This window comes from Vigna umbellata, chromosome 5 (genome assembly GCF_029865625.1).
Source record: "Vigna umbellata cultivar VRB3 chromosome 5, Vumbellata_1.0, whole genome shotgun sequence".
In the NCBI taxonomy this organism is placed as follows: domain Eukaryota; kingdom Viridiplantae; phylum Streptophyta; class Magnoliopsida; order Fabales; family Fabaceae; genus Vigna; species Vigna umbellata.
Window position 1 is genome coordinate 40469328 of NC_142169.1, and position 13031 is coordinate 40482358.

General features: G+C 38.6%; 1 protein-coding gene across 1 annotated transcript; it reads right to left on the bottom strand.

The window, feature by feature from the left end:
- Nucleotides 1-11774: 11774 nt before the first annotated feature.
- On the bottom strand, nt 11775-12104 carry LOC148198349 (uncharacterized). The gene has a single exon (XM_088115770.1). The coding sequence runs from the start codon at nt 12102-12104 to the stop codon at nt 11775-11777; it is 330 nt and encodes a 109-aa protein (XP_087971896.1).
- Between the last annotated feature and the right edge of the window lie 927 nt (nt 12105-13031).

Consider the following 13031-nt stretch of genomic DNA (forward strand, 5'->3'; position numbering starts at 1 on the left):
CTTTAGAGATCTAAGGTTACAGTTCGATTTGGAACCGAACAGTATTAGATGCTGTAACCTTAGAATATCCAGTGACGTGTTTGATCGGATCAGAGAGAAGCAACTAACAGATGAAGAATTGGTAAAGATAAGGGGCGCGCTCGGTACAGATCAAGCTAAGGACTTCAATACTGGAACGGACGACCTCTTACGCTATATGGGTAGGACGTGCGTTCCAAACGATGGAGATCTGAAGAGGATTATCCTGGAGGAAGGGCATCACAGCCGTCTTAGCATACATCCTGGTATGACTAAGATGTATCAAGATCTCAGGAAATCCTTCTGGTGGCCGGGAATGAAGAATGATGACGCATGTTTTGTGGCATCATGCCTAACTTGTCAACGTGCAAAGGCTAAGCATCAGAGGCCGGGCGGCTTACTGCAGCAGTTGGAGATTCCTGAATGGAAGTGGGATAGCATCTCGATGGACTTCGTGACCCACTTAACCCGCACGGTCAAGAATCACGACTCCATCTGGGTTATAGTGGATCGATTAACAAAGAGCGCCCACTTCCTAGCGGTCAACTTGAAGATGTCGATGACCAACCTGGCCAAACTGTATATCAGAGAGATCGTTCGTTTACATGGAGTACCTTCAAGCATCATTTCTGACCGAGACACGAGATTCACATCTCGGTTTTGGCAATCTTTGCAAGGCGAATTGGGAAGCAAACTTCAGATGAGTTCAGCTTATCACCCTCAGACGGACGGCCAATCTGAGAGGACCATCCAGACGCTTGAAGACTTATTGAGGACGTGCGTCCTAGATCATTTAGGCGCTTGGGATGAAGTCTTACTGCTAGTGGAATTCACCTACAACAACAGCTTTCAGTCTAGTATCGGAATGACGCCGTTTGAAGCTCTCTACGGGAGAAAGTGCAGAACGCCACTTTGTTGGTTTCAAGAAGGAGAGAACGTATTGACCGGACTTGAGCTCATTCAACAAACGACCGAGAAGGTGAAGCTAATCCAAGAAAGGTTGAAGACGTCACGAAGCAGACAGAAGTCCTATGCGGATAAGAGAAGAAGACCTCCGGAGTTCGCTGCAGGAGATCATGTTTTCATTAGACTGAATCCGATCACTGGAGTAGGTAGAGCCGTGCGACCAAAGAAGCTATCCCCCAAGTTCGTCGAACCTTATCAAATTTTGAAGAAGAACGGACCAGTAGCATACGAGTTGTCCTTACCTCCACAACTGTCCAACCTTCATCCACTCTTCCACGTTTCCCAACTCCAGAAGTACATAACTGACCCATCTCACATACTAGAGTTGGAAGACGTTCGTCTTAGTCAAGACCGGACGCTGGAGATGCAACCAGTCCGTGTGGAAGATAACCGCACCAAGTACTACAAGGGAAAGGGCGTTCGTTTAGTGAAAATGGTGTGGAACGAAAAGACTGGCGACGCTACATGGGAAGTGGAGAATGCCATGAAAGATTTGTACCCTCACTTATTTCCAGGTAAGTTTTAATTTTCGAGGACGAAAATTTTTGTAGTTAGGGTGAATGTCAGACCTCGGAAATTTAACCCAAACCCCACCTGTTTAATCTCATTTAATACGCCTAAAACCCTGTTCAGATTCATTTAAAACACATCCAAAACTCTGCACACTGACGCCAGGTGTCAAGAATGGAAGATTCGAAAATCAGTAAGTGGAGGACAGGTGTCCATAGGAGAGTGCACGTCCGTTGGACGTGGGGTAGACAAAAATGATTTTCTGAACAACCCTGTTCACTCTCCTCTGTAAGCACTTCTCCTTCCCAACTCTGACTTTCCATTTTCCTCCTCCTTCTCTCTAGAAATTCCCTTTCTCTCTCTATTGTAGCTCACTCTTCTCTGCTCCGATCACCGTTCAGGCACCGGAGAAGGATTCCCGGCGTCGTGAGCTTCATTCTGGACCGAACAGTTCCAGATTCTGAAACTGGTAAGTTTCTCTTCTTCGTCGAGCGTTCTTTTGTTACATGCAAAGCCAAATTCTGGTTGCATGAAGGGGTATAGTCTAAGTTATTATTGATTTTTATATGGTTAGATTTAGTTGGAAGAGTTAAGTGATCTTAAGGGTAGAAAGTTGTAGACGGGCGAACCTAAAATCTTACGTTTAGAACGTTTCACTCACTGATCCAGGTAAGGGAAGCTTATTTGATTTAATTCGTATGATGTGTTTTGTATGAACGTTCGTTATTTGACTGCATGAGAATAATGCATGATGTTTGATGTGATGAAATCGCATGAACGTTCGTTGATTTACTGAGTGGAAATGAAATATGGCTGAGTTATGTATGATGTATGAAATATATGAAATTGTGATGATATGGATTGTATGAGGAATATGAAATGTATCATAATATGAACGGATGGAATTATGAAGTTGTATGATGAGAAAAGAACTGGAATGTAAATGGATTTGAAAATAAACTATTCCCATGATAATATACGTTCGTTACTGAACGGTCATTGATCGTTCGGTTTTCCCTTGTAACATAGTTGAAATCTTGATTCTTTCATCTGGATAAAACTCTAGTTGAGGACGAGCGTCCTTGTGTTAAAATACTATGTTTGAGCGTTCGGCTCAGCATAGTTGTACCCTGATATCCGAAATAGAGTGATACATATATATACCCTCATACTTAAAGACTAGTAGTGCTCGGTCTTATACCTAGCGCTTGTAATAAGTGGCGCTCGGTCTTACACCTAGCGTCTGTGCTAATTAGTGTTCGGTCTTATACCGAACGCTCATACTTGTCTTTAATTATCAAGCTTGTTGAAATAGCGTTCGTCCAACTTCTGTAATATTTTCCTTTACCATGTTCGGTCATTTACTGGCATTGGATTTCCGTATGTGAACTATTCTAAATATAATTTCTTAACATCTTGATTAGTCTTCTTTTATTGGACCCGGCCTAAGACTTCCATATTTGACTTATTCCTTAAGTATTGGTTTGAACTCAAGAGAGTTAGTTCATTCAACTGACTCACGTGGTAAATACCGTTCGTCACATATTTCACTAGTTTACTCAGTTCATTTCTTAAATCCAAAAGAAACTCTCTTAGTCTTATTCTGTTATGAATGAGAGAATTGTCATTCTTATCGTTCGTTTTTGTTCTAAAGGGGTCTGAACGTTCGGTATTTTATACTCTTAGAGCAAATGATGAATTTAAACGTATTGGAAATGAAAGAGAAAATTGAGAAAAATGATAGTGAAAGATGAAAACGAGATTGAGTATGAATAAAATTATGTGAAGTTGAACGAGCGTTCCGGGGAGGAACGACTCATGTATTCAATATTTGAAATTGGTAAAGTATGACTGTGGGCATGCTAATGCTGGCAGTTCATCCTGATGTTCCGTGAGTACTCGTCCTCACGTAGAGGAGGGTAGGTCATGTGTGGGAACGGCAGGAGGCCCTAGTCCTTAGGGGTACTTTGGATAGGGCTAACCTCGGGTGGCAGCTGTTGAGTGTATCCCAGTTACTACATCACCCGGGTGCAAGAACGCCTGTAGCTACACAGATTCATACAGTCCGGACGGTCCGTCTAGTGATAACTTTCGTATAGTTATATGTGTTGAACTATTCTTGTGTTGTTGAAATGTTTAATTTTTATGTTGATGTATGAATTAAATTATATAAGCTTACCCTGTGTTTCCTTGTGTTGTCTTGTTGTACGTCCGTCTTGTCATTGCAATGATCATCCGTGTGGATGTGAGCAGAGGGTGAAGCATTGTTGGAAGACGTGATTGAAGAGGAGAATCTGGTGGACATTGAAGTTAAGGCCGAACCTTAGGTCGTCGGTAGTATTAGATTTGTTTGTTTTGTAAATGATCGTTCGGTAATTGGTTTTGTAAAACCGTTCGATCCTGACTCTTTCTTATTCTGTTAAATTGTATTTAACTCTATACTTAACGCCTTCGGTTTTTGAACGTTAATATTAGTGTAAGACTACACTATTTTACTATGAAATGTAATTAATTCTATTATATGGTGATTACTGTATTTTTGGGATGTTACAAAAACTCTGGAACCCAATCTCTCACAGGCTAAATCAAGTTCAAAAATTTAATAACATCCTGCCCAGCACATTAATCACAATTGAAATGATGCATATGTTTTTAACAAAACTATGAGAAACCATCATCTATGCTTAAAAGCCTCACCAATCATTAACTCAACAATGCATCATAAACCAATAGAGCAAACACAAGAATATTACTCATCACAAACAATAGTTTATCACATCATACCAAACCATTGTAGCACAATTCATTAAACCAAGTACATAAGCAAGCTAAAATAAAAACAAAATAAGCAAAAATCCTTATCCAACAGCATCCATCAGTAGATGTTGTCAGTAGTATCCATCAGTAGATGCTATCATTCATCACCCTCATCATAGCAACATCCATCAGTAGATGCTCTCATATGAATCTTCATCATCATAGCATCCATTAGTAGATGCTTTAATCTAGTAGCATCCATCAGTAGATGTTGTCATTACTACAAAGCAAAATCAAATCCAAACCACACAAATAATCAATTAAAAAGAAAAAGTCAGAAATTGGGTTGGCTCCCAATAAGTGCTTGTTTAACGTCACGACCCTGACACCATTAAGCTCAATCTGGATCTTTAATGTTGGCGTTCCTCCTTCCTTCATGACACCAACAACATCTCAGCAATTTTCTTGTCACCAACTTGACTCTCCTAGAGTAAGGATCCTCTATCTGTAAAACTCCATTTGCCTTAATAGTCCTGACAACCCATAACCTGCTCTTGAATTTCATTGTTGTGCCAAGTTTGGGTTCATCACTTTTCACATCAGGGTGTTGGTTGATAACAGTTGAAAAACTGTTATTTTCATGCTTAAAATTGATACTAAAAGCAACCTTTAACACTTAGAAACTAGCTTGAAATCATGCTTTTGGTTATATTTTCATAAATAAGAGAGCTGGACAGGTTTATGCTTGATTTCAGTGTTTTTATGCAGGTTTTAAGGTGAATTTGGTGAAAGAAGTTAAGAAGGATAGAGATGGAATCAGAAAAGACATAAAAAAGTGCAAAAGGAGAAGCCGCAACTGCCGTTCAGCGGCAGTTTACCGCTGAGCGGCACTCAGGCAGTCACGTTGGCTCAACTGAGGGGTGAAAAGGCCGCTGAGGGGAGAAAAACAACTCACGCACTTACCGCTGAGCGGCACTATTTTGGGCTTGGGCCTAATTTTCTATAATTTTAGAATAGTATATAAGCTTTAGGACGTCCTAGGGTTTGTATCTTTGGTAGAGACGAAACAAACACTCTCTTTTCCACCCCTTGAAGGAAGATCTTGGATGCTCAGGCTACCTCCTCCTCTTTCTAGGGTTCTATCTTTCATTCTTTCATTATTGTTCATCTAGTTTCACCATGAATATGGTGAACCAAACCTTGTATTGTTGTTGGGGGAATCAATGTAGTCTTGTGAAACTCTCATATATGGAATTTGATTTAATGTCTTATATTAAGATATATGCTTTCTTTCATCTTTAGCTAGGGTTTTTCCTCTTTGCTTATTGCTTGCTTTGTTTAACTCATTCATTGCCATGATTATTGATTTTGTCGATACGGGAACGTACGGGGAAGTCTAGATCCGGGGAATTTCTCCCAATAGCATATTGGTTGCCTTTAAGCTCCTGCACTTTAAGAACTAATTACTAGGGATGCTAGGAATTGTATGAACTCGTAATTAAGGATAGGCCTTCTTGCAAGGTGATTTAGAGAGTGGCATTAGCATTGATGATAAGAATGATGAATTCCTAAAAGTATATGAGAGTGGATAAGATGAAATTGATAACCCCAACAACATACTCATCCATCTAATTCATTGAAGTGTTTGTATTTTGTTTTTCTCCATTGATCGAATTCATGCATACATATTTAATTACTGTCTTTTGCATTTAAACCTACAATCAATTTGTTCTTAAGTCTTAAATAATCAACAAATCATATAGCTAACTAGGCCGTGAGTCCTTTGGGAAAACGATACTTGGTCTTACCTTGTTTTATTACTTGATACGATTCGGTCACACTTTTCGATTGTTAAACAAGTTTGTGGCGCCGTTTTTCGGTGTTCATAAATTTGTCATCAAGTTTTTGGTGCCGTTGCCGAGGACTCGTGGTTTAACTAGTTTATTTGTATGATTATTGATTATCTTTGACTTGTTTTTGAATTTTGAATTTTGAAATTTGAATTTTTGTTTTTTTATTTTTTCTGTTTTTATTTTATTTTCTGTTTTTATTTTTTTTCTATTTTCTGTTTTTATTTTTCTGTTTTTATTTTTCTGTTTTTATTTTTTCTGTTTTTATTTTTATCTTCTATCTTTCTATCTTTTATCTTCTTATCTCTTATTTTATATCTTCTCTATCTTTTTGTGCTAATAAATTTTCTAGGGACTTGTTTTCTTGTGTATGCAGGAAGCAATTCGAACTAGAAGCAAGAAAACCTCGAAACCTCTTCTTGATGGCTTAGACGAGAAAGACGGAGGAGAAGAATCCGTACATCTAGAGAACTTTTCCCTCCTCCGGAAGATCTTTTACAACCTTCACCACAAGGTTGTCACAATAACATTGAGGAGATGGAGAATAATAATGTTAGACGGACTCTTGCAGATTACACCAATGTGGTTGGCCCTCAACATTTTAACAGCATAGCAAGACCGAGGGTCTATGCAGCCAACATGGAGGTGAAACCGGCGTTGATCCAGCTGGTTAAGAGTAATCAATTTAATGGGTTGTCTCATGAAAGCCCATATGAGCACCTCACAACCTTTAATGAAATTTGCAATACAGTGAAGATAAATGGGGTGCCTACGAAGCAATCAAACTTATCCTGTTTCCATTCTCATTAGGAGGCAACGCTAAGCTTTGGTTGAACTCTTTTCCAGAAGGGAGCTTTACAGAGTGGGAAGCTGTGGTGACAAAGTTCTTGAACAAATACTTCCCACAATCAAAGGTTAATAAAGGAAAGCAAGAGATTTCATCATTCAGGCAAGGCATGGAGGAATCACTGGGGCATGCATGGGACAAATATAAAAGCTTATTAAGAAAGACACCCACGCATGGATTTGACGAAGTGGAAGTAGTCCTAATCTTCCTTGGAGGTCTTGGTTCACAAACCAAGATGATGCTTGACGCCTCAGCAGGAGGAAATATCAAATGGAAAACTCCAGAGGAAGCTACAGAAATCATTGACAATATGGCTACTAGTGACAATGAGCTCAACAGTGAAAGAGGAGCTCCTATACAACAAAAAGGAGTTCTACAGTTACAAACCCATGATGCCTTGCTAGCACAGAACAAGATACTCACTCAACAACTGGAGACTCTTACAAAAACACTTGCGCAACTGCCAAAAGAGTTAAAGACTGTTGCACAGGCTCAATCACAGTTGTGTGAATTATGTGGAGGTGACCATATCAATGGTCAATGCGCTTTTCCAGTAGAAGCCTTAGAGGATGTTAACTTCATGGCCAATCAATACCGTCAGGGGAATTTCAATCAAGGGCGGAAAGCACACCCAAGCATTGGTCACGAACTAAGTGGGCAAGCTGGACAAGAAGGGCAATTTAACAAGCAACAACAACAACCAACCTTATGGCAACAAATTTCTATACTTAATGAAAGATCAATAAGGATGAAAGAAACTCTTCAGCAATTCATACAGAAAACTGAATCTTCTCAAAAGAGCACTGAAGCTGCCATTAAGAACTTGGAGATTCAAATGGGTCAGATTACTAAGCAGTTGGAAGAAAGGCCTGACAAGAATTGTGGGGCTAATACTGAGGTTAACCCCGGGGAAGAATGTAAAGTGCTAGTGAATGTAAATATTGAAAAAGTTGAGTTGGAAAAAGAAGAGAGAAAAGAGAGAAAAGAGAGAGAAGAGAAAGAAGAAGAGAAAATATGTGTGAAGATTGAGAAAGTGAGTAAAAAAGGAAAAGAAAAAAAGAAAGTGAGAGAAAAGAAAAAGAGGACGAGAGAAAAAAGAAAGAATCATATGAAAAACCTCTTCCTCATCCAAATAAGTATCATAGGAAGGAAAAGAAATTGAAGTGCTTCATGGAAATCTTCAAAAAATTGGAGATTAAAGTTTCTATGATTGAGACATTGCAACAGGTTCCTGGTTTGATCAAATTTCTGAAGAAGTTCAGTAGAAAGAAGAAGAAAAAGAAGAAGGAACTTGAGCTTTATTGGGTCAAGCTAGTGACGTTAAAAGAGCGTTTGCTAGGAGGCAACCCAGTGATTTAAGAACTTTTAATTTTTGGTTTGGTGATGTAATTTTGAACATTTGGGTATTTTTGTTTTTGTTATAAGTTTGTTACAGGGTTTACATCTACTGATGGATGTTAGGCGAAAGAGTATCTACTAAAGGATACTATGTTTGTATACACCTACTGATGGGTGTTGGTAAGAAAGATTTGCATCTATTGAAGGGTGCTAGAGGATTTTGGGTCAGGCTCGTGACGTTAAACAAGTGCTACCTGGGAGGCAACCCAGTTGATTGATTTTATCTGTATTATTTATTTTGATTCTGCTTTAGTTGCATGATAGGGATTGAATGTTTGAGTGTTATGAGAACTTAATTGCATGGAGCAAGTGAGGGGCATGAGTAGGAGGCACCTAGGTTAAGCTAGGAATAGGAAGAGCACTTCACGAAAGTGCCACTGAGCGGCAAACTGCCGCTGAGCGGTAGTGTCGCAGAATGGGCTTAGGTTGCCCCTTAGTGGAACCCGAGCCCATTAGGGTATTTTTATACCCTAAGTCACGCTTTGGCCTCTATTTTCAGATTCTTCTCTACACACACACACTCCTAAACAGTTTTCCAAAGGTTCTCTACATTTTTCCTTTCATTCCTCTTTAGAAAGTCTCCCTTCCACTCACTTTCTCACTAGTTTTCCGTCTAAGTTTGGGGTTGGGAGAGAGCTTCATTGATGGGGCTGAGTTTTTCAAAGCACTAGAGCAGGATTTGTTTTATCAATCACTTTTGTTTTTAGAATAGGATTTGATGTACTCAATTGGAAATTTTGTCTGTTGTGATGGTTTGCTTATGATTGTTGTTTGATAAGTAATGCTTGGTGATGCTTTAGTATTGATTGATGTTGAGATGTGCACATTATATGCTTATACAGGTGGTTCACAAGCATTGTGAACAAATGCATGATGTTGTGATTGTGATTGTGATATTAAGCAGGATGTTTATGTCAAATGTGAATGAGCTTATATGTGAGGTTTTGAGCTCCAGAGTTTGTGTGAATGAATGCTATTCCTTTGGAAGCATGAATGAATTTGCCCAGGTTTTCTATGATTGAATTACTTGCTTGTTTGCATCATATGATCAAGGCCATTTGTTGGTAACCCTTATATTAGCCAATTTCATGATTAGCCACTAAAAGAGAACACTTTGTGTTATATCCTTTGAACCCTTAGCCTTGAATATGATTTGAAAACCCTTGTTGAAAAGCTTTACCTTGAGTTAAGTAGAAAATATTTTGTGGTATTGACAAATGTTCAAGTTTGGGGTTGTTGGAAAATAGAAAGGGAAATTGAAAGCATTGAGCTAAGAGCTAAGAGCTAAGAACTAAGAATGTGAAAAGAAAAAGGAAAAGAAAAGAAAAGAAAAGAAAAGAAAAAGCAAAGCTCAATGCAAAAGAAAGTTGGGAATAAATAAGAACGATTGTGTTGATATGATTCTCTTAACTCAAGGGTTTTGTGATCCAGAAAAACCAATTTTCTTGTTAGCCCAGCCACATTATAAGCCATTGAAAAAGTCCTTGTGATAATGCATACTTGTGAATTTATTTGATTGTGGTTAATGAAAGGCAAAGACAATTTATGTGACATTGTGATAGTAGAGTGAATGAGTGATTACCTCTTATACACTTGTGTTTGAGTGAAACACTTTACATAGTGAGGAAATATTCATTGAGCATATGAACATCCATGTTTAGTTGATTGATCATTCATGAAAAATAGCATTTGTTGGATATTAATTGACTTTGTAAACACCAAAGCATGTGTACATCTTGATTGAAATCTTTGTCATGAGTTTGATTGAAGTTTTACTTATCTTGAAAAGAAGATTTTTGAATGAGTGAACCATTATACAGATTGGTAGAAGATTGAGTTACATCTTGTTTGCTTGAGGACAAGCAAAGTTCTAAGTTTGGGGTTGTGATAACAGTTGAAAAACTGCTATTTTCATGCTTAAAATTGATACTAAAAGCAACCTTTAACTCTTAGAAACTAGCTTGAAATCATGCTTTTGGTTATATTTTCATAAATAAGAGAGCTGGACAGGTTTATGCTTGATTTCAGTGTTTTTATGCAGGTTTTAAGGTGAATTTGGTGAAAGAAGTGAAGAAGGATAGAGATGGAATCAGAAAAGACATAAAAAAGTGCAAAAGGAGAAGCCGCAACTGCCGCTCAGCGGCAGTTTACCGCTGAGCGACACTCAGGCAGCCACGTTGGCTCCGTTGAGGGGTGAAAAGGCCGTTGAGGGGAGAAAAACAACTCACGCACTTACCGCTGAGCGGCACTATTTTGGGCTTGGGCCTAATTTTCTGTAATTTTAGAATAGTATATAAGCTTTAGGACGTCCTAGGGTTTGTATCTTTGGTAGAGACGAAACAAACACTCTCTTTTCCACCCCTTGAAGGAAGATCTTGGATGCTCAGGCTACCTCCTCCTCTTTCTAGGGTTCTATCTTTCATTCTTTCATTATTGTTCATCTAGTTTCACCATGAATATGGTGAACCAAACCTTGTATTGTTGTTGGGGGAATCAATGTAGTCTTGTGAAACTCTCATATATGGAATTTGATTTAATGTCTTATATTAAGATATATGCTTTCTTTCATCTTTAGCTAGGGTTTTTCCTCTTTGCTTATTGCTTGCTTTGTTTAACTCATTCATTGCCATGATTATTGATTTTGTCGATACGGGAACGTACGGGGAAGTCTAGATCCGGGGAATTTCTCCCAATAGCATATTGGTTGCCTTTAAGCTCCTGCACTTTAAGAACTAATTATTAGGGATGCTAGGAATTGTATGAACTCGTAATTAAGGATAGGCCTTCTTGCAAGGTGATTTAGAGAGTGGCATTAGCATTGATGATAAGAATGATGAATTCCTAAAAGTATATGAGAGTGGATAAGATGAAATTGATAACCCCAACAACATACTCATCCATCTAATTCATTGAAGTGTTTGTATTCTGTTTTTCTCCATTGATCAAATTCATGCATACATATTTAATTATTGTCTTTTGCATTTAAACCTACAATCAATTTGTTCTTAAGTCTTAAATAATCAACAAATCATATAGCTAACTAGGCCGTGAGTCCTTTGGGAAAACGATACTTGGTCTTACCTTGTTTTATTACTTGATACGATTCGGTCACACTTGCCGATTGTTAAACAAGTTTGTGGCGCCGTTTTTCGGTGTTCATAAATATGTCATCATTGGTGAACCAGTTTTTCTTCCTTCTCTTCGTCCTGTCCTTCCACATTTATATAGAAACAAATAAGGCCCTTTTTGACCAACTTGGCAGCTTTATCAGGTAGACTAGCCGCTGATAGAACTTCATTTGTTGTTTTAAGACAAGTCTGCTTTTCTTGAATTGGTTGCCCAGCTTCAAAAACGTTAAAAGTTACCTCTCTCTTGGTCCTTCAATGTTAAAACTCCATCATCTACATGAATGACAACCTTAGCTGTCTTCATGAATGGTCATCGAGGATGAGTGGTACCTCATCATTTTCCTCCATCTCCATCACTACAAAGTCTACCGGAAATTGGAGTTTATCAATCTTCACCACCACATCTTCTACCACTCCATAAGGGTATTTGACGGACCTATCTACCAACTGAAGCATCATTCTTGTTGGTTTGACTTCAAGATCACCAATCTTTTTAAGCATATATAGGGGCATCAGGTTGATGCTAGCCCCTAAATCAATAAGAGTCTTCCCTATATCATGGTTTCCAATGGTACAAGGAATGGTGAAACTCCCCGGATCTTTAAATTTTGGAGGGAGAGTCTTCTGCATAATAGCACTGCAATTGCCCTGCACTTAAATTGTTTCCTCATCTAGATATTTCTTCTTTTTATGCAGGAGTTGCTTCATGTGCTTCGCATAAGCAGGAATTTGCTACAGTGCTTCAGTTAAGGGCATAGTTATCTCCAATTGCTTGAAGATCTCCATGAAACGCCCAAATTGTTTCTCTTTTTCAGTCTTTGAAAAGCTTTTTGGATAAGGAAGGGGCTTCTCAATTATTTTCTCTTTTTTTGTCTCATCCTTTTCTCCTTTCTTTTTCCTCTCATCTTTCTCAACTCCTTTTCTCTCAGCATCTCCTTTCCTCTCTTTATTCATCTCTTCTTTTTCACTTGACTCAGCTTTTTCTTTTCTCTCAACTTTTCTCTCATCTAGCATCGTGCCACTTCTAGTCATAATGGCATTGCACTCCTCCTTAGGTTAACTTCAGTATTAGCCCCAAAAATCTTGTTAGGAATCGCCTCCAACTTCTTAGCTAATTGACCAACCTGTATCTCCAAATTTATAATGGCAGCTTCAGTGTTTTTGTGATTGGAGATTGACACTTGCATGAACTGTTGGAGTGTCTCCTCTAGCTTTGTAGTCCTGTCAAATAAGTAGGGTTGTGGTTACCATTGTTGCTGTGGTGGTCTATTAAATTGTCCAGCTTGCCCTTGACCCATGCTTGGGTGAGGTTTCCACCTTTGGTTGTAGTTACCTTGGCGGCCCTGATTACCCATAAAATTGACTTCTTCTTGGGTAATAGCTTGCATAGCGCATTGACCATTAATATGATCACCACTACACAACTCACAAAGTTGCTATTGAACTTGTGACACGTTCTGTAACTCCCTTGGCAATCAAGAAATTTTCTTCATTAGAGTCTCCAGTTCTTGTGTCATAATCTTATTCTGTGCCAGCAGAGCATCTTCAAATTGTAAT